The following is a 27888-nucleotide window of genomic DNA, read 5'->3' as shown; positions in this document are numbered from 1 at the left end:
TCACTTGGCATAAATGTTTCTCGTAATGAGAAGATGCGTCGCGTGTAAGACGTAGGCCCCCACCTCATAAAATTCATACTTAGAGGTAAAATATTATAAGTCATTTGTTTCGCCTAGTCAATTACATTACTTTGCATGGACAGATATTCAAGTAACTTGACAAAAACAGCCGGTATTATAAATATATTTGTAGCGTATAAAACTCATACCTCTAGCTCAAGGCCACACATGAAAATGAAACATGTTTGATATTTTTGTGTGGTTTTAAATTTTATGGTATATATAGATTTAATAGATTGTAGACTTATAAAACAAGTTATTGCGTATATAGGTAAATATAGCATTATTATTATTGCAATACGTTTGGTTGGTATGCAGTGCGACTTTGCACAGACTAACACTGGTATTAACTTCTGCTTGCGGGTAGTTTAAAAACAAGCTAAATGCTGTCTCCCAAAGTCATGCATCTCATTTGTTTATTAATTACTGCCTCTAATATGATAAAATATTTCATCACATTTTTGTTTCTGCTTTTATTTAAAGAGGTAGGTGACCTTGTTACCAGGGTAAATTCAAATTAATTAAACAGTAGCAATTTATTGTATTTCGTGTAAGTTAATGTTTTAGCTGCTACAATCTCAAGTCCGTTTATCTCTGTCCTTCTGAGTTCAAGTTTTATCCAGGCTTGAAGTACATGACTCTCCAAATGTATTTTATAAAGAAAATACGGATACTTAATACTTTTTCGGTGTATTTCGGTTTCACGTTATCCATAGAAGTCTGCGTAGTTAGCATACATGTGCTCTAGCTTTCTAAGAAAAGCTTTAAACGTCTATGTCGCGGTGCCCTTGTTTCCATGGTAACGCATTTTCTTTCATTTTTTTAAACAACTATGAATGATAACTGGGTTTTCGACGGCTTCAGTGCCATTCTGTTAATAATAAATATGGAATATTAGGGTAATATTATAAGCATAATTCTCAACACTTTACATGGTACCCTATTTATTTTAAGGTATGAAGAAACCGTGGCAACAGAGACGTTTAAACATCTTATATTTTGCTTTTTATCGTAATTTCTTTGTAAAAGATTAAATAAAATTACCTGTCTCGTTTAATACAGCTTCAAATTATCTTTTTTCTAAAGTAGATAATATGTGTGTGTACTTTTAAGTTGGGGCAGGGGGCAGTCAATTTGAAAATTCCATAAATCCACATTGATAACAATGCGAAAAAAAGTCATAAAAAATCCAGTTTTGAGAAATGTCAGAGAAGAGTAGAGCCAATGTATTGCATATACTTAGCACTTCATCATGTGACATTTTCAGCCTGTCGAATTTGTTGTTTATGTGATAAAAACGAGTAACATGTTGGTTTCGGGACACTTGATTTTGAGGCAAAAATGAACCTAATTGCACACCTGGCGAGACCTGTCAAGTATTATCTGCAAATAACTGATCTGAAACGCATGTATATTTTGAAAGCACATGACCAGTAGTAAGTAGTTAGTGACAAGAAAACTGTCTCATAACATTTTACTGTTTTCGTAGAATTTGTGACGGATTACCGTTTACACAAAAATTACTCGTCCTTAGGAATCCTTAATTCTGTACACACCATAAATAATCATCTTCCGTGGCCTGAACCGCATAGATCAAAAACACAAAACAGCGCATGGGGTACATCCGGAGCGGCGGTCGCACTGTCAGGCACTGTGAAAGATAACACAACTTAAGCTGACCAGCGGAGCAGAAAGTGTAAAAACTGTGTTTGATTTAAAAATGTTGAATGCTATATTAGTGACTTTAAAAAAAAAACTGGAATGGTTTTGGTTTTGGTTGCTTTGTTTTTGTAAATAAAATATGCGTAATAGAATATTTTATCGGAAAAATACATGAAAATGTACGGTTATATTGAATAAAATAATGTTTTTTTTAAATCTAAACTCACTCACAGCTCGTTTTAAAGCAAGTTTTGTATGAAAAGAAACAAGTATATTCGTGATACGGAATCATGAAAGAATATTTTATTCCGCAATATGAAATCATGTAAAATAGGAATAAAACAAAAATGTTATAGCTTTAGAATGATTGTAATTTATTGAACAGACTACAAAATAGAAGATCTGCTTTTGTTGTTTTGCATATATCATTTATAAAAAAAATACTAATTCAGTAACTTATGTCTGTATAGAAGAGATATTATACTCTTTGGTTATCCACTGACTGATGTTTTATAAAAAGAAAGTTGATGTATATACTCAATATAGTCTATGTTCTTTTGCTATTGACAGTGAACAAGATATAAAAATATAATACTGTAGTAAATCGAAGGAAGGGCACAGCATAAAATATGTTATACGTATACTCTGCTTTGCGGGTTTTTTTTGCGATAGAATATGTTATGAATTTAGTGCTGTCATAGCTCTTTAGTACTTAGACATTTGTATTGATAACTACACTTAAAATATATTATTAAAAAACTATTTAAAATATGGACAGATATAAAGGACACTTATTTAATATGTTTTTGTAGGAGCATCGTGTTTTTGCTATTATTTGGCGATAGAAAAGGGTATGAATTTTAGTGTGCTGCTATAGCTTCTCAGAATACATTTGTATCGATAACTTTTAGGACAGAGGTAAAGTACACTTAGCTAATATGTTGTTGTGGGTGTGCTATACTTTGTTTTCTTCCAGCTCTTTATTATTTATTTGTATTGAAAGCAATACTTATTAAAGGTATACTCATTAAAACTCTCTAGAAATGAAAAGATGTAATAAAAACGTGCACTTATATAATATATCTTTAAAGGTGTACTATACTTCAAAGTTTTTTGTTTGTTTCTTTTTTGCGAAAGAAAAGATTATGAATTTTAGTGTGCTATTACATGTATAGCTTTTCAGTATATACATTTTGTATTTGTATTGTTAACTATACTTATTAAGGGTATACTGATAAAAATAATATTCTCTAAAATATGGAGATATGTAAAGTATAAGTGTTAGTTAAACTTCTACTTTGTTTGATTTGTGATAGAAAAGAATATGAATCTGGAAAGTTGTTATAGCTCTGCAGTATGTATTTGTATTGATAGCTATACGTATTTAAAGTATAATGATCAAATTTCTCAAAATATGGTCAGATGTAGAGTGCATTTTTTAAAAATATTTTCTGTAGGTATGCTATGCTTTGGATTTTTTTTTTGCGATAGAAAGATTATGAGTTTAGTGGGCTGTTATAACTTTTCAGTTTATATTTGTAATTATTCTTATTAAACTATACTGATCAAAATATATTTTGTAAGGGCGCTATACTTTGCGTTTTTGTCTCTTCGATAAAAAAGGTTTATGAATTAGGTGTGCTATTATAGCTCTTCAGCATAATTTGTATTGATAACTATATTTATTCAAAGTATACTGATCAAAACTTTCTTAAAACAGAAACAGACGTAGTGTGCGCTTATTGAAAATGTTTTTTGTAGAGCACATTTTTTGAATATATTTTTTGTAGGTGAACATTGCTTTTGTTTGGTTTTGTGGTATAGAAAAGGTTATAAAAATAGAATGTTGTTACAGTTTTCAGTATATACTTGTATTGATAACTATACTTATTTAAATTATACTGATCAAACTCTCTAAATTATTGATAGATAAAAAGTAAATCTATTTAATATTTTTTGTAGGTATACTATACTTTGCGATTTCCGTTCTCTATTTTTCTTTAGAAAGACAAACACAGGTATTTATCTTTTAGAGAAAAACATACTTAGTGAAGACGTCTTTATTATGTGGATTTTTTTCGCAAAGACAAGGATATCTATTATTATTCGATATATTAGGACTTTTATCCTAAATTTACCTTACCATTTTCGCTCTTTTTTTCTGGTAAGGAAAAAAAAATAGGGATAGAAGAAAAAAGGAAAAGAAATTACAGTACAGTAGCACTTTATTTTGAAACATGAAAAAACTATATATAGATATTGTAAAACACTGAAAAACAAAGTAATGTCATTAAATAACCAAGAACAAACAAAAAATATATTGATTCAGTTCACGAACATTAACCTTGGTACATATGGTCAAACATGAATGGTTTTAGTTTACAGCATATATTTGATCATATTTAGCATTACGCTTTCTGTAACAAAAGTAAAGGTCACGAACGCACATGTATGTGTATGTATGTATGTATGTATATATATATAAATATGTATATGTATATATGTATGTATATGTATGTGTATGGGTATATATATGTGTGCGTTCCTGTATGTAGTTGCTACATGTCTATAGAAATAAGATATAAATGAACAAAAACGAATAAGTTAATATGTTCACCATTTCTTTGCGTCTTGTATCCATCTGTCGTGTTTCTGAATAGAGACTTTGTTTTTTTATGTAAATGAGTATTAAGTTGTGTAGTCTCAATGTCAGAGGGATAGGAAATAAGTCGAAACGTAAAGAGTTATTCCATTGGCTAAAACGGCAAACATGTGATATATATCTTTTGCAAGAAACTCACTTAAATAACGATAAAAGTAGTACTTGGCAATCAGACTGGGGGAAGGGGTCATATTTCAGTGGGGAAAAAAGTAACAGTGCAGGTACATGCATTTTGTTAAACAATTACTTTGCATTTGAAAACATTAGATTTACAGAAATAATCAGGGGTCATTTAATAGCAATTGAACTAGACATCGAAGAGAAATCTTTTCTGATAGTACACATATATGGACCGAATAATGATGACATTTCAATTTTTAGTAAATTAGAAGAATTTCTTACAGAGCATGAAGGCAAAAATGTTATATTGGGAGGCGATGTAAATAAAGTTTTAGATCCAGAATTAGATAAAAAGAACGGAAATTCAAATACTCATAAAAAATGCAGAAAATTATTAAAAGATGTAATGGAAAAATTTGGTATTTGCGACATCTGGAGAATAAAAAATCCTACAAAATCACAATTTACTTGGCACTCTAGCGATAAACCGCCTATTTTTTGTAGATTAGACTATTTTCTGATATCTCAAAGTCTTGTCAATAATACAAACTCATGCGAAATAGATGTCGGGTATAAGTCAGATCATTCAAGAGTAGGTTTAACACTTAATATACAAAATCAACCGAAAGGAAAAGGATATTTTAAACTGAATAACAGTCTCTTATTAAAAGATGACTTTCAAAAAGAAATAAAGGATATAATCAAGGAAACAGCTAGATTAAATGAACAGGTAAATCCAAATACTCTTTGGGAAGTTATCAAGGGAAACATTAGGAATGTAACTATAAAATACGCTACAAAAGTAAAAAAAGAAGAGGAAAAAAAGGAAAAAGAATTACAGTTAAAAATACAAGACATAGAAAAACAAATTTTACATGACAAAAACAATATTGAGAACCTAACAGAGGAATATGATAAGTATACAACAGAATTAAATGAATTAAATGAGAAAAAGATACAAGGAATAATTATGAGGTCAAAAGCTCAGCAAGTTGAATATAATGACAAAAATAGTAAGTTCTTCTCAAACTTAGAAAACAAAACTATGAGAAAAAATCTATGAAACAGATACATGTAAACGGAACTATTATAACTGATCAAAAGCAAATTTTGAAAGAGCAAAAACGTTTTTATCAAAATCTATACAAAAAAGAAGAGCAAAAAACATCACAATTCGATTTTATGGATCCACAAATAAACACCCTAAGTGAAATAGAAAATAAAACAATAAGTGAAGAATTAACAGAACATGAATTCAGCATTGCCTTGAGAAGCATGAAAAATAATAAAAGTCCAGGATCTGATGGGTTAACAACAGAGTTTTACAAAATATTTTGGAATGATTTAAAACAACATTATATAAAATCCGTTAAGTTCTCCTTTGAAACTAACTCTTTAACAGAGCTGCAAACACAAAGTATAATAACGCTTTTACCGAAACCAAACAAGGATACAACATATATTGAAAACTGGCGGCCCATTAGCCTGCTGAATACAGATTATAAAATAATGGCTAAAGTAATAGCTAATAGAATTAAGAATGTTTTACCATCGATAATAAACAATTGTCAATCGGGCTTTATGAAAGGGCGACACATAGGAGACAACATTCGTGTTATTTTTGAAGTTCTTGAACAAATGGAAAATTCAGAACAGGAAGCAGTCTTATTTTTCTCTGATTTCGAGAAGGCCTTTGACAGCCTTAATCATAATTTCATGTTTCAAACAATTGAATTCTTCAATTTTGGTAATTACATAACAAAATGGATAAAACTGTTTTACAAAGAAGCAAAAAGTTGCACTATAAATAACGGTCATATGTCAGAATTTTTTGAAGTCGAAAGAGGTGTACGACAAGGATGTCCCCTTTCCCCTTACTTGTTTATTATTTGTATAGAGTTATTATCAAACTGTATTCTAAAAAACAATGATGTAAAAGGAATACATATCAATGATATTGAAGTTAAAAATGTGTTATTTGCTGACGATGCCACATTTATAACTGATGGATCAAGAAAGTCTTTTGAAACGTTAATAAGTATATTAGACAATTTTAGAAATATTTCCGGTCTAAAACTAAATGAAAAAAAAGTGTCAAGTATTAAAAGCTGGTTCAATACGTAATACAAATTTTAAATACTGTACAAATAAAAAATTTAGATGGACATCAGATTCTGCGCAATCTCTAGGAATTACCTTTTATACAGATATACAAAAGTCACAATCTAAAAATTTAGAAACAAAAATTGAATCCTTTAAGAACTGCCTCAAACAGTGGCAGCATAGGAAACTGACGCTACTGGGAAAAGTCACAGTTATAAAAAGTTTTGCTCTACCAAAATTGATTTACTATTTATCTGTTTTACAAACCCCACCAAAACAAACAATAAACCAATTAGAAAAAAACATGTTTGAATTCATATGGGATAAGAAACCAGATAAAATTAAAAGGGAAACAATAAAGAAAAACTATTTAAATGGAGGTATAAAAATGATAGATCTTTGCAAGTTTAATAGAGCATTAAAGGCCTGTTGGGTTAAAAAGTTACTGGATAAAAATAACAAATCAATAATAAAAGCTATTTACATAAATAAACTAGAAAAAATAGGAGCAAACTTGATTTTTGAATGTAACTTAAATGAAAGAGAAATATTTAAAAAATATAAGACAAATCCCTTTTTAAGAGATATCATTACAGCGTGGATTGAAATCGGTATTCTGTCCGAATGCACAAATGTAAACAAAGAGATAATATGAAATAAGGCAAAGCCTCAAAGCGAGCTCAAAGAAATCGGATTTAGCTAAAAATATTATGCATCATTTATTTGTCACAAAGAAACTATTCACTAGTCACAAGAATTCGGGAGAACCTATTCACTTAAAAAAGTCTACATTTAGTGTCACTATACCTGTAACAGTGAATATCATACGTTGCAAAATTTATGGGAAGCCGGTGTTACGGTGACGTCATTACCGCGTTCCCGTTTCTTTCTGCTTATTAATGACATCTTTTCCATTTTCTGGCCGATGCTTGATCTTTTAAATGAAAACAATTTTTTTTCTCAAACAATTGGAAATCATTCTTTCATTATTGTTGAGTGATGAATATTTTTAGCAATTGAATGAAGTTCTGTATTCACTCCGGAAAGACGTACTTCCTGTGAGCACCTATCCGCTAGGGTGCGCTTTTTAAAAACTTCCGACGAAACTTTTCAAATCCATCACCAAGTGTGCAAGTATACTTGCGTTACCGTAAAGCTCGATTCTCGAGCAGGCCCTTCGGGCCTGCTCTTCGAGCTCGCTAATATGGAACAACAGGAAAATAAAAGTAAACGATAAAACATTTTTCTATAGAACATGGTTCGACAAAGGTGTGTTATATCTCGAACATTTATATGATTTCCGAAAAAATCAATTCTATACATATGAAGACGTTAAAAATCTGTATAGCCTTCCTGAACATGACTACCTCAAATACATGTCTTTAATAAAAAGTATACCTACAGAACTAAAACAAAAAATCAAGATAGAAAATGTACCTTTAACTTCAAAAAGAAAAGCAATTTTGAAAAGGTTTACGGACACAAAAAGGGCAAATAAATTCCTATATGAACATCAAATAAAAAAAGAAGCACTGAAAAATAAAGCTGAAACGAAATGGGAGAATATTACTTCAAAAGCAAATTTAATATGGAAATCAATATATAGAAATATCTTTACAGCAACGATAGATAGTACATTTAGAAACTTCCAGTATAAATTTATACACAGAATAATAGCGACAAATAAACTTTTACTAAACAAGGTCTTATCGAATCAAACCTGTGTGATTTCTGTCAGATGCATGTTGAATCCATTGAACATCTTTTCTGGGAATGCCCACATATACAAACTTTTTGGAGAGATTTGAGAAAATTTCTTCAACAAAATAACGTACATTTAGAACTCACATATGAGACAGTGGCTTTTTTAATTACGGAACCAGTTCTACAAAGTAAAGCTAAAAATGGTATCATTTTAACAGCAAAATATTTATTTATAAAAATAAAATAAATAAAACTATGCCAATTTTGGAACATTTCTTAAATTACTTGAAGACAAGATTGGAAACGGAAAAGTTAATAGCGCTACAACATGACAAAATAAATGAATATTACCATAAATGGAATGGATTCCCTCTACAAAAATAACTACATAATTTAAAAAAAAACTCTCTAAACATACTTTTAGATTGGAATATGGCAGTTGGATACAAAACGTAGATATACAACACTATATCTGCTGATATCACATATGTATATAAGGATATGTGTGAGTGTGTGTATGATATGCGTGGGAGGTTGTTTTGTATGAAAATTTGTATGTTTGAGGGTGGGTGTTAGATGGATGTGAGATTTCAAGAAATTTCCTGATGTACATTAAACAAATGATAATATATGAGCATCATGGTATAAAAATGAAAAACTATAGAAGCAGACATGTACTCGATATATAAAACTAGTTGGTAAAATTGTATATGTATTATGTAACGTTATTATTATTGTCTGTATGATGTACATGAAGGGAAAACAATAAATAATAAAAAAAAAATAAAAAAAAATAAATAATCATTTAAATATAAATGTCTTTGAAATGTATTTACCAAGTTTATTCAGACAGCATTACAGCAGATATATGCCACCATTGGGTGAATATACAATAATTCTGCACACTCGTGTACAAAATACTTTAAAGAACAGGGTTGTACCACAAGTCTAAGTGTAAAGGGTGATTTTTATTATTGATTGCACTGCATTCTTATGAATTGACAAAACAAATTAATTTTAAAGAGAGAGGATAAGCTGTTTTTCGGATTCAAAAATGTAAAAAAAAATGTACCAAACATAATAAAAGCCGTAGAGTTTTAGATAGATTTTGAAGGTTTCAATCGATTGTTTCAACATTGATGAACAACGTCGAACTGTTGCTCATCCTGAATCCTAATATGCTTTCAATTTCCAAAATAATTAAAATTTCATTTTTTAAAGATTTTCAGATAAGAACAGAACAACGACTCAAGCGATTTTCATGTTCATACACGTGTTATAATGGATATTGTAACTCGTATCAGGGTAGATGCGCTTGTTACAGCGGATGGAGTGGATATAGCTGCAACTATGGTAAACATCAATATTTATCTAAGTAGATATTTGATTGCTAATTGTGCTGACCGATACTTCTTTGTTATTTTCTTTTTTTACGGGTAACACTAATAAAGTGCTATCTACACTACAATGTTTAGAATTAAGGTTTTAATTATTACTATGTTTCCTTTCAATTTATATGTAACAACAATAACAGCAATAACAACAACAATATACATATTTACTTAATGCTACATATTTTTTCACAAAATAATTCGTGAAATTGTAAATGATTATATACATGTATATTGTTGTTGTTGTTGTTATTGAGGGGCCATATTGGAAACAAATATGCATTTCTTTGTTATTCTATGCACACTTTGTACGTTGGTTTCATTTTTTAAATAAAGATTATTATTATTATTATTATTATTATTATTATCATTATCATCATTATTTAAGTGTTTGCTAGCCCGCCCGCTTAGTTCAGTAGGTAGAGCGTCGGTCTACGGATCGCGGGGTCGTGAGTTCGATCCTCGGGCTGGGCGTATGTTCTCCGTGACTATTTGATACATGTAAATGATATTGTGTCTGAAATCATTTGTCCTCCGACTCTGATTCTTGTGGGGAATTTGGCAGTAACTTGCGGAGAACAGGTTTGTACTGGTACAGAATCCAGGAACACTGGTTAGGTTAACTGCCCGCCGTTACATGACTGAAATACTGTTGTAAAACGGCGTTAAACCCAAAACAAAACAAAAAATTTAAAATGTTTACAATAAGCTTTGAAACATTTACCTTACACTGCAAGTGGTCAACCATTTTGGGATAATCCTGACAAATTTCAAGCCTGTCTGTACTTCTACACCGACGGTCTGGCCCTTCAAAGTGACCCAGATATGGACACGTATGATAAACCAACGCAGACGGATTTTTTTCAATGTTGTCCACCACGCCGAGGAGTCAAAATACAGTACACTGTTTACGACAGACGAAATGTCGATTTGGTCCGAGAGCTCATGGACTTTTGTTGCAACAATTGACGCCAAAAGAAGTTTGTACTATTTTGAAAATATTATTTAGAATCCTGAATGAAAACTCAATTCTTAAGTGTCAAAGCCGTGCCTATCTACATTTTGTTCACTTATATTTGTAATAAAGGAGGTAAAAATCACTTGTAAAAATATTAGTGGGTATGGTAAAGTTTACGTCTACCAGTTTTTTTTCACTGTTCCATTACAGTAACTATCTATTCGTCAGTAAACGAATATATGTCAAACAATGTCAGCAATAAAAAATTCACCAAAAGGGAATAAAGGGTTAACTTTATATTCAAGGTCAAATGTCAAATTTATCTAAAAATCACAAAAATTGCATATTCGAAGTATCTATTTATTCTAAAAAAATTAGTTTGTTATCACAAGTCACAAAGCTTTATTTATGCAATGTGCACATATAAGCCAAAGTCAGAAATGCAAATCTTATTGAAAAAAGTCAAGGTCAACCCTGATGATTCAAGGTCAAAGTTCATTTTCATGCAAAAATATGAAAAATGTTACCTTTACTTTTTCTAATCTGTTTAATATGTCTTTACATTATTTGTCACGAAAGTTAATTCGTTTTAATGTTTGGATGATAGGCAAATTCAGCAGTGCAGATGTAACCCAACAAATGCCTAGGGTTAAGTTTATATCAAAGGTCATAAATCAAATTTATGTGAAAAAAATCGCATGAAAATCTTCCTGTTTGAAGTAAAACAGATATTTTCAATCATTATTAGTAATTGTTCGAGATTTATTTTAATGTCCCACAATGTCAGTAATAAAGATATCGTCTGAAATCAGACCAGTTCAAACATGATATTAAGGGTCAAAATTATTTTCAAGTAAAAGAATAAAAAACGGCTCTTTAATTTTTCTCTTTTTTAATAATATCAAAGGTCGAAGGTCAATAAAAGAGAGTAAAATGTAATATTTTTTATCTTTTAAAGTTTCTGTTTTGTCATTTTAGTAACTGATCGTTGTTCATTTTACTGTATATATGTCAGACGATGTCATGAAAGAGAAAATAGGTCAAGGTCAAACCTGACATTGATGGTCATGGGTCATTTTTGTATAAAACAAATCAGAAAAATGTAGCATACTTACTCATTATTTTGTTTAAAAATAGCTTGTTATAATTCACTGTTAGCAATTTACTTTAATGTATACAATACATGTCAAGCAATGTGAGCAATGTAGGTTTTATCCCAATAAGACAAAGCTAAACCTATTATCAAAGTTCAAAGGTCATATTTGTGTAAAAAGACACAAAAACAGCATTTTTGCAATAATTTCTCCTTTTTGTTTTAGGGTATTTTTGTCAAGCCTAGTAACTGATCATTATTCATTTTAAAGTATAGAAATATATATATATGATAACAGATGATATCATTCTTGAAATAATTATGAACAATAGTCAAGGACAAACCTGACATCAATGGTCAAAGAGAAGGGCCATCAAGAAACTCGCCATTATGAAAAACTGGCTGGAACAGATTGGGAGGCAAATGCAAAGATCCTACGGCATGTCTACACAGGCACCGTGCGGCCCATAGCAGAGTACGCATCCATCTCATAGGTAACTGCTTCCAAAACCAGTAAAGATAAACTTTACAAAACTAGACAAGGTTCGAAATTCAGGCCTGAGGATAATGCTACGAGCAATGAAAACAACTCTAATAAAAGAAATGAAAAATATAGCTAACCTTGGGCCATTAGAGACAAGACGAGCGTACAAAGCCTTTGTGCAGACAGAGAAGGCAAAGAGACTACCATCACACCAACTCTACTCAAAACTCAGTGCAGAACCAAGAACAGACTGAAACGACATAGTCTCAACTACATCGTTAAAAAACTGCAAAAAGGGAAAGCAGCAGCACTAGACACAGAGGCAGAGCCCGATGAATGAGTTCCTAGACAATGTGCTCCAAAGATCAAATTTGGAGGTGCCAGGATTTGAAGAAAAGAGAAAAAACATCAGACTCACCAAACAATCTTTTACGCTAGAAATGATCAATGACCGGTATCCAGCACAGCAATGTATCTAGGCATATACCGATGGATCAGTGGAAAGGGACAGTTCAGAATGCTGGGAGTGGTGCCTACGTCAAAGTTTTAGACAGCTCCACTCTCACTCTCATTCAGTCGCCAAGAGGTGCTCCAACTACAGAACCGAGATGCAAGCTCTCACATCGGCCACACTCCAACTGTATGAGCCAGGAGAAAAAGGACAAAATATTGTTTTCCTAACAGACTCCAAGTCAGCTCTTTAGGTCCATCATAAAACTTGTCCAGACGGCTGCTGGAAAACATCAGTCTCCGGTATGAGAACAAGAATGTAGCAATTCATTGGATTCCTGCACATGTGGGCATAGCCGGAAATGAAGCTGGAGAGAAACAGACAAAGGAAACAACCAAGCAAATACAGCCCCAACCTCCATCTCCATTCAGAGAAGCTCAGACTTTGTTGAAGACCAGCTTAACGCCAGAATTGAAGAGCATAAAAGGAGGCTACCTGCCCAATCATGACAGTCTACTCCAGCTAACAGGCACCGCCAAATAACTATCTTCCGTCTACGCACTAGACTTTGTTGCTTGAGAAAACATACGTAGAAGCTTGGTGTTGCAGAGACAGTCAAATGTCAGTGCAGATCAGAGGAACAAACACCCTTCCACATCCTGTAGAGTTGTTCCTATCTGGAAGAAACACGCCAGAAAGTTTGGCTCACAGACATCTCATTTGAAAACCAAGCTATGGGGAGGCGCCAGTGACCTGCAGAATACGGTGCAGTTCATTGCCGCAACTAATTTTATGATATAAAACAGCCATTACAAGATGGAACACAGTAAGGTACTAAGTACAGGTTAACATTTTAATGAATTAACACCAAGTTATAACGACAAGATATTTTTGAACAAAGAAAGAGAATAACGTGTTATCTTTTGAATTTTTCCCCCGAAAATAAATTTTAACGTTTAACATCAGGGCTGATTTAGACTCGTGTCTGATGATACCTTCATCGTTGATATTGGTTCATATACATATATGAAACTTCAAGGAAGAACTATAAGATACTTCTAATGACAAAATACCTTTAATGACAAAATACCTTTAAACAGTGACAAGTATTGAAAACAATGCGATCTTTCACACAAATGTGGCCTTTTACCTGTAATATAAGCTTTACCAATCATTGATTTTTTTTAAAATTAAATCCGCATTACTGACATTGCCTTACAAATATACACAAGAAAAAATTCTTTTCAATGAAAAAAAAAATGATAAGATACATTTAACGAAGAGAAAATTAAATATGCTGTATATTAAATGTTTTCATGAAAATGACATTTGATCTTTAATGTCGATCAGGTTTGACCATGACTATTATTTCAACAGTGTTATCGTCTGTTATGTATACTTTAAAATGAATAATGATTAGTTTTACCAGATGTGATAAAATCTGTTTGTTGTTGTTGTTTTGTTTTTGGCCGGGGGGGGGGGGGGTGCGAATTTTTACACAAATTTGTCCTTTGACCTTTGACCTTTCATAATAGGTTTACCTTTGACTTATTTGGATAAGACCAAAATTGCTGACCCTGTTTGACATGTCGTTGAAGTAAATTGCCAACAGTGAGTTGTAACAAAAAGCTATTTAGCTATTTTTAACCAAGTAATGAGTAAGTATGCTACATTTTGTGATTTTTATACAAAAATGACCACTGACCTTCAATACCAGGTTGACCTTGACTTATTTTCGCTTCCATGACATCGTCTGGCATATATATATATATATAGTAAAATCAGAAAAACGATCAGTTACTAAAATGACAAAACAAATTCTTTTAAAAAATAAAAATCATTACAAATAGGTAATATTATTGCAACATTTTACTCCCTTTTTTCCTCTGACCTTCAATATTATGGTTGCCCTTGAATGTTTTGAAATTATATGTGCATACCAGCCATCGTCTAACATTTATACATGAAAATGAACTGATATCATTGACTAATATTGACAAGATATTATTAACAAAGAGAAAAGTTAAAGAGTTACTTTTTATTCTTTTTCTTGAAAATGACCTTTGACCCTTAATATCACTTTTGAACTTGTCTGATTTCAGATGATATCTTTTTTACTGACATTACTGTACATATTTACATTGAAATAAATCTCGAGCAATTACTAATAATGATGAAAAAAGATCTGTTTTATTGCCAACAGGAATATTCATGCGATTTGTCAAACGAATTTTACCTTTGACCTTTGGTATTAGCTTTACCCTAGACATTTTTGGGGGTTACATCTGCACTGCTGACTTTGCCTGACATACACACATTAAAACGAATTAACTTTCGTCACTAATAATGTAAAGACATATTAAACAGATTAGAAAAAGTAAAGGTAACATCTTTCATATTTTTGCATGAAAATAAACTTTGACCTTGAATTATCAGGGTTGACCTTGACTTTTTTCAATAAAATTTGCTTTGGCTAATATGTGCACATTACATAAATAAAGCTGTGTGACTTATGATAACAAACTAACTTTTAAGAATAAATATAATTTTCGAATTGCCATTTTTGTGATTTTTAGATAAATTTGACATTTGACCTTAAATATAAAGTTAACCCTTTATTCCTTTTTGGTGAATGTCTTATTGCTGTCATTGTTTGACATATATTCATTTACTGACAAATAGATAGTTACTGTAATTGAACAGTAAAAAAAAAACAGGTAGACGTAAACTTTACCATACCCTCTAATATTTTTAAAAGTGATTGTACCTCTCCTATCCCAAAGATACGTGAACAAAATATAGATAGGCACGGCTTTGACACTAAAGAGATGGGTTTTCATGAAGGTCATAAAATGTTGTTTCCAGAAATGTATAAACTTCTTTTGGCCTCAATTGTTGCAATAAAAGTCCGTGAGCTCTCGGACCAATTCTGTCTATTTGTTCCTCTTCAAAGACCTGGAAGGTCGTGGAATTATTTTCGTATGTTTAATTTTCATTGCAGAGTGCAATAATCAGTCTAGGTTGTATTTCTAATAATCTCTACTAACAGTTTTCCGCAAAATAAAATAATATTTTATAAAGTCAGTAGTTCATTTTTATTCCATACACCGAGTGACATTTAGATTTATGAAAAAACTTTGGCCTAATACACGGTGTACATTTTTGCCTATTATTTCGGAGCAGAATGGCGTAATATTGTTCTTATATATTAAAATATGTGCTTAATTAAGAAAACAGTCGTTCTTATTAGCTTCGGAATTAATTGTATTTCAGCATGAAAGCAAAATATTGTCTAAACAAGAGGGCCATGGTGGCCCTATATCGCTCACCTGTTATCATTGCACTTGAGGACAAGAAGGTCCTCAGTAAAAATATTTAAGTCCAAAGGACAGGAACATCAAAGGGAAGAAATTAAACCAAAAAGAAAAAAAATTCTTACAAGGTACAGATATGTCAAAATGCACCTAAAAATTGGAGGTACCATCCATATTGTACCACAGAAAAGTGGTCTCGGTTTTTCCCTATGGCCAATAATAAAAAAGTTACTAAAAATATGCTATTTATAGTAATTAAAAAAAAAATATTGTAAGTGATCAAAAGAAGGCTCTGCCAAATAAATCTGTTGACATAAATGAAATTTCAGATCAGTATCTTCATTAGTTACGGAGATATACCCATTTTAATTTGAAATAAAGGGAGGTAATTTGACATAAAATCAGTCCATAGTTATCTACCCTGACTGTCTCAGTCCAACTAATGACAATTATGAAATTTCAAATAAGTCCTATAAGTACTTACTGATATAAATCCATTTTGATTACAATCAGGGGAGGTAATCAGATATAAAATAACTCTGGAACCTACGATTGGATCTGATTTGTCATGGAATCTAAGATTTATTGTTCTTGAAGATATTTTGGAAGTTTGTATCAAATAAAACCATAAATGAAGTCTCTATATGGCTACAAAAGCCAAAATAGCCAATTTTGGACCTTTAAGGGGCCATAACTCTGGAACCCATGATGGAATTTGGCCAGTTCAAGAAAGGAACCAAGACCTTGTGGTGATACAAGTTGTGTGCAAGTTTGGTTAAAATCAAATTATAAAATGAAGCTGCTATTGTGCAGACAAGGTCAAAATAGCTAATTTTGGCCCTTTCAGGGGCCATAACTCTGGAACCCATTATGGGATCTAACCGGTTCAAGAAAGGAACTGAGATCTTATGGTGACACAAGTTTTGTGCAAGTTTGATTAAATTCAAATCATAAATGAAGCTGCTATTGTGCAGACAAGGTCAAAATAGCTAATTTTGGCCCTTTGAGGGGCTATAACTCTAGAACCCATAAAGGAATCTCGCCAGTTCAAGAAAGGAACCAAGATCTTATGGTGATACAAGCTGTGTGCAAGTTTGGTTAAAATAAAATCATAAATGAAGCTGCTTTTGTGCAGACAATGTCAAAATATCTAATTCTGGCCCTTGAAGGGGCCATAACTCTGGAACCCATAAAGGAATCTGGCCAGTTCAAGAAAGGAACCAAGATCTTATGGTGATACAAGTTGTGTGCCAGTTTGATAAAAATCAAATCATAAATAAAGCTGCTATTGTGCAGACAAGGTCAAAATAGCTAGTTTTGGCCCTTTCAGGGGCCATAACTCTGAAACCCATAATGGGATCTGGCCAGTTCAAGAAAGGAACCGAGATCTTATGGTGATACAAGTTGTGTGCAAGTTTGGTTAAAATAAAATCATAAATGAAACCACTATCATGCAGACAAGAAATTGTTGACGCACGCATGCACGACGCACAGACGATGGACGACGGGTGATCACAAAAGCCCACCTTGTCACTATGTGACAGGTGAGCTAAAAACCACTTACCATATATACTCGTACATACAACAATGCATTCAAATGGACATAAGTTTGAAATCAGTACCTATCAACACGTACGGGTGGATTTAGTTAAATGTCTATATATAAAGTTGGGAAGAAAATTTCGCAGGACTGCTTGCATTGTATTGCTTTTGACGACTTATATTCAAAAATGAAAAAAAAAATCTTATAGATAATATTCAGTATTAAGCCGTATTTATCAACGTTTGAAGTGTGAAACAGGGTTCATACAGTCTTAAAACGTCCTGAAACAAGTAGAAGCGTTCTAGAAAGTACGTTATTTTATTCCTGACTTTTGAAAGTGCTTAAAATTCCTTGAAAATGTTTAAAGGTACTTCTTTTCAGTAAAGTTTTGTAGGAAAATAAATTCTTGAAGAAACGATGAAAAAAGAAACTTGTAAATATGGTTACCCTAAATTTTTAATGGTGAAATACATTATTTGCATGGGTGCTAATAGACATTTATTGTTGGACAAAGTGTAAATTGTGTTAAAACAATTTTCAAAACTGGAAACATGGCTGAGACTGGAGTGCAGTTGCACAGAAAAAGGTGAAACACCTGTTTGGAGCGTTTCCTCGGCTGAGAATAATTTAGATGTAGAATCTTTTACTGTTCCGCTCGATTATTAAGTCTTGAAAAACAGTTGAAAAGAATGTAAGGGAATATTCCTTATAAAGTCGCGAATTTTTTTGCTTAGTTTAACTCTATTGGAATTTAGACTTTTATTCCTTAATTAATAAAATTTGTAAGGAGATCCATTGGTAAGCATAGGATGTTTGACTGAGTCTGTAGATGAGAGGAAAGGAAAGTTCACCACCCCTCAATACCCATCCCCGCATCCCCCTTCTTCCTAATACATGCTTAAGCAAAACCCCTATTGTATATATATTAAAAGGACTCCATGATCACAAAAAAAAGCAGCGGAAGCTATAACAACGCTGAAGTTCATCATGGGATAAGATCTACATGTTTCGATTTTAAGAAATCTGTATAAGACAGAACGTTAAAACTTCTGTCTATGGGGAAATAATTGATGGTCTATAACTATGACAGCAGCTCTGCCTACACTCGGGGTTCCCAAGGCGGCAAAACAATTGATTGTGACAGGATGCTTATTTATATAATTAATGTAATACTTAGGGTTATGGTGTACATTGCTAACTGTATTAGAGCGTTATGGTATAGGAAACATAAGTAACTGTAACTCTGGAGGTTGAACTAATTTCAACATAAACTTTTTGTATATAAGTAAATAAGTAGCATATATGGAAATGAAAAGTAGAAAAAGAACTGCTATAAGAGCACATTTTGGAGATATTGCATCTGGAATTCTGAAATACATCTACATCTAATTCTGATTGTGGCTGTTTGCTGTGGACCATATGCTGTATTGTTCTTCTGCTTGTAAACTACAGAATAAACTCGTTCTTTGACTATTAATAAAAAGATATTTTAAGATCTCTAGCACTTACTGGTAGCCTACCTTTAGTATTCTACCATCTTTGTCATAAAGTGTTGGCGTGTCAAAATTCAGAACAGAATTTCTAACCAAAGTTTTTACATGATCCGTGAAACAAAAATGTCACAATATTACTTGAATCATATTTTTTAAAAATCATTTTTCCATTATAAAGAATTAATCAAAATAAACCTCAGTTTATTTATGGTTTATTAAACACATTAGTCGAGTATATTAATTAGGCAAATACTTTTGAAATATATTAGATTTTTAGCTCACCTGAGCACCAAGTGCTCAAAGGTGAGCTTTTGTGATCGCCCTGTGTCCGTCGTCCGTCCGTCCGTCCGTCGTCAACAATTTGACTGTTAACATTCTAGAGGTCACAATTTTGGCCCAATCTTAATGAAACCTGGTCAGAATGTTACCCTTAATAAAATCTTGGATGAGTTTGATATTGGGTCAACTGGGATCAAAAACTAGGTCACCAGGTCAAATCAAAGGAAAAGCTTGTTAACACTCTAGAGGTCACAATATTGGCCTAATCTTATTAAAACTTGGTCAGAATGTTACCCTTAATAAAATCTTAGACGAGTTTGATAATGGGTTATCTGGGGTTTAAAACTAGGTCACCAGGTCAAATCAAAGGAAAAGCTTGTTAACACTTTAGAGGTCAAAATTTTGACCCAATCTTAATGAAACTTGGTCAGAATGTTATCCTTTATAAAATCTTGGAAGAGTTTAATATTGGGTTATTTGGGGTCAAAAACTAGGTCACCAGGTCAAATCAAAAGAGAAGCTAGTTAACACTGTAGAGGCCACATTTATGATCATAACTTAATGAAACTTGGTCAGAATGTTGACCTTGATGATCTATAGGCCAAATTTAAATTTGGGTTAGGTGGGGTCCAAAACTAGGTCACCAGGTCAAATCAAAGAAAAAGCTTGTTAACACTCTAGAGGTAACATATATGACCGTATCTTAATGAAACATGGTCAGAATGTTAATCTTGATGATCATTAAGTCAGATTCGAATCTGGGTCATGTGGGGTCAAAAGCTAGGTCACCGAGTCAAATCAAAGGAAAAGCTAGTTAACACTTTAGAGATCACATTTATGACCATATCTTTATGAAACTTGGTCAGAATGTTAATCTTTATGATCTTTAGGTCAATAGGTCAGGTGAGCGATACAGGGCCTTCATGGCCCTCTTGTTTTTTAAACAATACTAAGAGGCTACATGTAGTGCAATACTCGTGATACTGATAAAAGATCAATAATGTAAACATATTAAGTACATTTAGGCCGGTTATATTACTAGACAAAATGTCTGAACCTCAAACTTATTCCAACATGAAGTTTTATTGCTGATTTATAATCTTGAGTTAAGTATACAAAACAGAAAAAAGTCCACAAAAGATTTCCAAGCAAAACTTTGAAAATTAGGTGATATGTAAGGACAGCTTCCTTTACATATCAAAGGCACAAAGTATTGCAAATGTATCTAAGATACAGTCAGTAAAACAAAATATTACATGTAGTATAATTTCTTCATTCACATAGATGCATTGCATAATAAACAAGTTCAAGAAATATAAATAATTGTCGTAATTGTTTATGAACTTCGAGCAAATATTAACCAAAAATTAAATAGTAATTGCTAGAACAACGCATATCGATATCGTCAAAACAGGATATATGGTCTGTATACTGCATAATAAAAGATATTTTTAAATAACCACCTTAATCATTAATGGTGGCTGATTTCTGCAATTTCGTGTTGACGTGTTGGCGATGCGAAAACGATATAAAACAAAAACTCTACAAAGACTTTCTAGCCATCGAGTTATTCCGAAGCAAGTGACAGAGAGTTTGAGAAGCATTGTTCTTGAACCGACAATTCAAAATTTATTTGTATTCGCTAAAGCTGCATTAGGGGATTTGAGATTATAAAACAGTACAATAATATGTTTATAGTTTTAAGAAAACGAAGTGTATGTGGGGCTATAACAGGTTCGGAGCCAGAAATATTTCATGGGAGTGGGGAACACCAGTCAAGAATGAAGGCAACCTCCGCGCAGGAATATTGTCAAACAATCATCCCTGCCTTCAAGCAAATCACGTGATGATGGTACAGCCATGTGATCCTAAAGTGGCGGCGCGCTTGGCAACGCCGGGTAATCTATTGTCAAATTGGAATTTACGTCACAACCTTTAAGAACATAATGAAAATATTTGATATATCTATATTTTGCAGTATGCCACTCGTCAAATTCCTTGATCGGTGTCGGCGTCGGCGTCAGCGTTGCCTGGTTAAGTTTTATGTTTAGGTCAGCTTTCCTTCTAAACTATCAAAGCTATTGCTTTGAAACTTGCAACACTTGTTCACCATCATAAGTTGACCCTGTACAGCAAGAAACATAACTCAATCCTGCATTTTGCAAGATTTATGGCCCCTTTTGTACTTAGAAAATATCAGATTTCTTGGTTAAATTTTATGCTTAGGTCAACTTTTCCCCTAAACTATCAAAGCTGTTGCTTAAAAACTTGCAACACTTGTTCATCATCATAAGCTTACCCTGTACAGGAAGAAACATAACTTCGTCCTGCTTTTTGCAAGATTTAAGGCCTCTTTTGGACTTAGAAAATATCAGATTTTTTGGTTAAGTTTTTTGTTTAGGTCAACTTTTTCTCTTAAACTATCAAAGCTATTGCTTTGAAACTTGCAACACTTGTTCACCATCATAAGTTGACCCTGTACATGAAGAAACATAACTCCATCCTGCTTTTTGCAATAATTATTGCCCCTTTTGGACTTAGAAAATCAGTTTTCTTGGTTGGGTATTATGTTTAAGTAAGCTTTTTTCATAAACTATCAAAGCTATTGCTTTAAAACTTGCATCAGTTTTTCACCATCATAAGCGAATGCTGTGCATCAAGGAACATGACTCTATCCTGTTTTTTGCAAGATTTATGGCCCCTTTTGGACTTAGAAAATATCAGATTTCTTTGTTAAGTTTTATGTTTAGGTCAACTTTTTCTCTTAAACTATCCAAGCTATTGCTTTGAAACTTGCAACACTTGGAGTTATGTTTCTTGCTGTACAGGGTCTGCTTATGATGGTGAACAAGTGTTGCAAGTTTTAAAGCAGTAGCTTTGATAGTTTAGGAGAAAAGCTGACCTAAACATAAAACTTAACCAAGAAAACTGATTTTCTAAGTCCAAAAGGGGCAATTATTCTTGCATAAAGCAGGATAGAGTTATGTTTCTTGATGTACAGGGTCAGGTTATGATGGTGAACAAGTGTTGCAAGTTTCAAAACAATAGCTTTGATAGTTTAGAAGAAAAGTTGACCTAAACATAAAACTTAACCAAGAAATCTGTTATTTTCTAAGTCCAAAATGGGCCATTAATCTTGCAAAGAACTGGATGGAGTTATGTTTCTTAATGTACAGGGTCTGTTTATGATGGTGAACACGTGTTGCAAGTTTCAAAGCAATAGCTTTGATAGTTTAGGAGAAAAGCTGACCTAAACATAAAACTACCAGGCAACGCCGACGCCGACGCTGACGCCGATCAAGTGATGACATTAGCTCATCATTTTTTTTCTTCAAAAAATCAGATGAGCTAAAAATGAAAAATGAAACTCGGCTGAAATTTAGCCCAATTATACGTGGTGGCAGTGTCTACTGTACCGATAAGGGGAAGTAACACTGTACTGGAGTTTGGAATGAAGGCGGCATTGGCGATCCAAGTGGGCGATAGGTACTGAAAGGGGTAATCTTTCCTGTTTAGTGGGTCAGGGTGTGTCCGCCTGGATATGTTTGTAATATAGGTATTTTTTTAGTCCAAATTTTTAGGTACTGGGGGCTTTAAACCCCTCCTTACAGCGGGGTTACAGTGTCTTTTCCTGGTAATTTTTGAAATATAGGTATGAAATTGAAGCCCCTGCTGCATTTTTAGTTCAAAGTTTCCTCTGCGGTGAACGGCATCCTGTATTTTGACTCCTCGGCGTGGTGGATAACATTTAAAACATACCTCTGCGGTACAGTTTATCATACGTGTCCATATCCGAGTTTCTTTGGAGAGCCAGAGCGTATGTGTAGAAGTTCAGACAAATCTGAAACTTGTCAGGGTTATCCCAAGACGGTTTGCCGTCTGACGTGTGAGGTAAAACGTTTAAAGCTTATATTGGGCCGTGGCAAACAAATTTCGTATCATTTTCAGTAAAAGTCTGAATTCTCCTTTATTCCGCAAAAATAGCGATCAAGATTATTTGTATAATATGTTTAGGCATGCACTAGAATATCTTAATTGTAAGCCGAAATGAAAATTTACAGCTTAAAAATATAACTCTACTACTCGGCATTATTGATTTTGATAATCTGGTAGAAACATCACCCGGTGTGATGGACATCAGGAAAAAGGGTATGATTACGGATACATTTGTTAATTACCAAACCATATGTAACTCAATGAGTTAGTACGTAATTGTAATTGAAAAGTGGATATCACAGAAAGCGTGATTTTAAATAGAAAAATATATATCAGCTAGAAAATAAAACATAACTTTTTATTTCTAATGTTTCCATTAAACCGCCCACCAATGATACGCACGGCCTTATTTGTTTTAGGAAACATCACACGAGCATCAGTGTTCGGTTTTAAGTGAGGTAGTTTACAGTTTCTATGGACTATTTCATCAGGCTACAGAGACCAACAAATACGGGCGCCACCCTGTCTGGCAATGAAATACCCAACGGCACTATTTTGGACAATAAATTAATACAAGTCTTTATCATATATAGATTTAAAGACCCTTTATACTTGTCATGTCACTAGATTATTTTGAACAAAAGACGAAAGAAGTATTTATTCTATTTAAATGCACAGACTATTTAAAAACAAGTTCGGTCGCCACTCTGTCTAGAAGTACAGTACTTAGCGGAGCTGTTAAGGACATGATAAATAAAGTCTTTTTTCTATTCAAATTGAAAAACATTTAATACTGACAGGTTGCAAAACATTTAAAAAAATGAAAATCTATTTTTTTCTATTTATTTATTTTTGAAAATCACTAAGCCATACGGTAGATGAAAACATTCCATTGTCTTTTCAAATTCATGGACATCACATGAAATCTACTTAAAGTTAAACATGGGTGCACGACATGTTATGCTTTTCATGATGAAACCTGCCTGCGCCGAGGAAAAAATAGATGCTAGCAATCTCGATGCTTTTGTGATGATTAACATAAACATTATGAACAACTCTATTCGAAATTAATTGAACGCGCCAGATGAAAAAAAATCGGGAAAACTGGTTAAAACCTTCAGTTCAATATTGAAGTAATGGAACCAAACAATAACAAACAATGTTAAAGCAGTATATTTGAACAAGCAAAAGGTAAAGTTTATCATATCCGCTTATCATATGACATAAACTCAGGTTTAAACACGTTTACTTAAAAATAGATATGACCTATGTTATAACTTCAAGTTGAAAAGTAAACACAAAATTGAGGCATAAATATACTGTCAGGATACTGGTTATATGACCCAGGTAAGTGCCTACGCCTTTAGTATCTTGAACAATGGTTTGAGTCCAATCGCTAAGGTGACTATGTCTTAGACTAGCTGACAAACGATGTAGAATGTCCTTTGTTAAAACGTAGAGCTGGTGAGACCAAATATCTCAGATATAGAATTTTCCTCTGGTTACCTTGCCTAAATGATTCGTGTACCAATGATTCGTAAATGATTTTTATTATGAGCTAGACAGTTTCAGGGCTCATGCAAATCACTAATGTTTCAAACTAACAATTTTCAATTAGCCCAAACTCCTATAGGCTGGAGATTCTATACTTGACTGGTCTTTTTGTTGAAGTTCACGTCAGACAATGTCTTTGAATCAACAACATACGAGTCCTATCGCATAGATGCTCGGCCTCTGTCCACTCAACTCTATATAATTGCCCTGGCTCCTGGATGCTCAGCGCCTTTATGCTATCACATGTAGCATTCCCAACTACCATATAGGTATATCCCCGATGCCTTGGCTGTTACTTCGCCAATAACGCTGAACCGTCAAATAAGCTGGAAACTCTCCTACTATCTCAGTAATACCAAACTTTTGGGGTCTCTGTCCCCACTTCCCGATGCTCAGCCTATATGCTATCGTCTAGAGCATTCAACAAAACTTAAGGTAAAACCCTAATGCGCGGCCCTATAGCTCGAAACCTTGTTGAAATTCCCGCAACTCTTCTTTAGTCTACGAACTTCCAAAGTCTTCTTTTTTTAATAATTTTTATCCGCCCCGACAGGGGAACTAAATAGTCTCCTTCTCAAGGTACTGCAAATAAATAATTAGTTGAATCCTTGATGTGTCTTCTTCTACCGCTGGATACCGAAGAGCCTTCTGTCATCCATCTACCTATTATACCCACGCAGACGTGCTATTTTTAGAACTTGTTCTGATTGGCCAAATTTAAACATAACGTTTTACAACGAGTACTTGCTCTACAAAAATCTGGTTCCCTTTAACTTTCGTATATGACATAATGTGCGAAGCTTGGACCCAGCCATCTACATAATGGACCCAAATCAGCCACAAATGACCCAAATTCTATTAATTACAGCAATTCAACAAAAGGTATAGCTATGGCAACATGAAAAGGGAGTCAAGCACTATTTGTGTATATGTGTTACGTTATCAATATATTAAATATACAAATTATTCTGACAATAGCCCCCTTCTCAAGAAAATACTTTCAGTTTTTCAAACACATAAGGAAAAATTTTGGGCGTACAAAATCTCCTTTTCTTTTTACTATTTCTCGATTTTTTTACAAATCATGTATCACTGCTATCATTAACATACATTCAGTAATATTCTGATACAATTAGTATCAAAGATCAAACATTTCTAAAAGACTCAACATAAAGTATATGTTTTCAAGAATATCATACAACGATCATCTCCTGACCTTTTCATTTTTACAATCACCCAGAATTGATATCATTGTTTCTCCTGTTCGTCTGTGTTTTTGTCTTGTTTCTGTTGGCTTAATAATGTTATCACCAAACCTCCTTTTACACGATAATTTCTGTCCAGATCTACTATAAACCCTTTACCGAGACATTCCCCTCATGCCATTTTGTTTCCATGACTTCTTTTGCTTAAATTTATTTGGCCATAGTCTTTGTAACCCCTATTCATCTTGTCTTTAATATTTTCTATTTATACCCCTTTCTGAAATCACAACGTGGTCCTCTATTTTTTGTACTTAATAGATGACCCTCTCATGATATCGGCTGAATCCTTGGATCATAAAAAATTGTGAGACTCTGGTCTGTCATCAGACTGTCTCCAGTTTCTTTCTGTTCTATCACGATGTCTGTATTCTTGCAAACCATGTCTACCGTAACTGCTCTTTAACGCCAGGTCAGTCTTTACTTTCTGGCATACATCACATGACCGGCAAAACCTTTGTAACTTTCATTGTGATGCCTGGCCAATGAAAACTCGTTCGTATTTTGTCTGTGTCTCTTTAGCTGATACGTACCCCGGGCATTGACTTATGAGTAATGTCATAACACTTCCTCCTGAACGGGTTGGGACTACTATCTGTTTAACAACTCTTCCCTCTTCTCTTCGAAGATTCTTATAATACTTTTTTTCCTCACTTCATAATGAAACCTGAAACCTCTTTTTGTTTTTTCATTTTTTTCGCCTTATCTTTAGCATAAGTCCAAAGTTTCTGTAATGTTTCATCATCTTTCTGAGCAATTTTTCATTTGCTCAACATTAAACCGTTTGCTCTCTGACTTCGCAAACCTCAGAGGGTTCTGTAATACCTACATTTATTGCATGCGGGTTTCCGTCTCCCAGTTGCAGCAATATCTTCGCGGATGAAGACGTCTTTCATCTCGGATTTTCCAGTTGATGTCTGGCTTATCTGAAACTCCCCTTTGATATTACAGATTATCAAATCGCATATCATATTTGACACAACCATTGCCCTCAATTCACCTGTAAAAAATGGTGTTAACTTGTTTTTGCTGCAGGAACTGGTCCTTGAACGCCATCAATCGCAACCATAAGATACCTCTTATCCAACATTGATTCTCTGAAAACGTGATCTTTCCTGACCCGCCGCTAACCTCACAGCCTGTGTTCTCTCAAAACCTGGACTTCTTTATCGCCTATATATCCTTTCTTCAATATCAAGTTCCTTTCACCGTTTTTGAATCAATGGTACGGGGCTTGCTGTAACCGAAATGGATTTTCCATGTGCTAGCATAAGTCGTCCATCTTCTATGCAGTCTTTTAAACCGTTCGTCATCTAATGAAATTGCTATAACTGAGGCTGCAACTTTTCTGTCATCCCCGACTGTCTGGGCTTCTGTGCTTGGCCTTCCTTTTTCTCCAGTCTGTGGGTGTAGACTCTCGCATTCCATGCCTATTTCTCTGTCCTTCCTCATAGGATCCCCTACCAGCTAAAGCTGCACCGCTTACTTTCCTCTTGGAAAGGTCTCTGCATTCTCGTGAAAATGACCCTTTCCTTATTACATATGAAAATATGGGTTTCTTAAAAGCTGGCTTTTTCCTTTGTGTAGGCTGAGACACTGGCTGAACCTCAGTCGAAGGCTGTGGCTCCTTGCTGCATGACAAATTACTTCTATTCATCCGGTTAGATGTGATAGAGCCATCATGAGCTTCAATATATTGTTCTGCCAACTGTGTAATCTCAGCTCCCGACTTTGCAACTCTTTCCTTTAAAAATACAGCAAGGTCCTTGGAACAAGTTTGGATGAACTGTTCTCTGATCATAAGGTCTTTCAGCATTTC

General features: G+C 33.4%; 1 protein-coding gene across 1 annotated transcript in view; it reads left to right on the top strand.

The window, feature by feature from the left end:
- Positions 1-27888, top strand: part of LOC123541922 (scavenger receptor cysteine-rich type 1 protein M130-like) — a 69515-nt gene that overhangs the window by 4895 nt on the left and 36732 nt on the right. The window contains exon 3 of the mRNA XM_045327544.2: positions 9533-9664. Within this exon, the coding sequence (XP_045183479.2) occupies positions 9533-9664 (132 nt within the window). The remainder of the gene's footprint in view (positions 1-9532; positions 9665-27888) is intronic.

The sequence above is a fragment of the Mercenaria mercenaria genome, chromosome 19, assembly GCF_021730395.1.
Source record: "Mercenaria mercenaria strain notata chromosome 19, MADL_Memer_1, whole genome shotgun sequence".
In the NCBI taxonomy this organism is placed as follows: Eukaryota; Metazoa; Mollusca; class Bivalvia; order Venerida; family Veneridae; genus Mercenaria; species Mercenaria mercenaria.
This window is presented reverse-complemented; position numbering and strand designations above follow the sequence as displayed.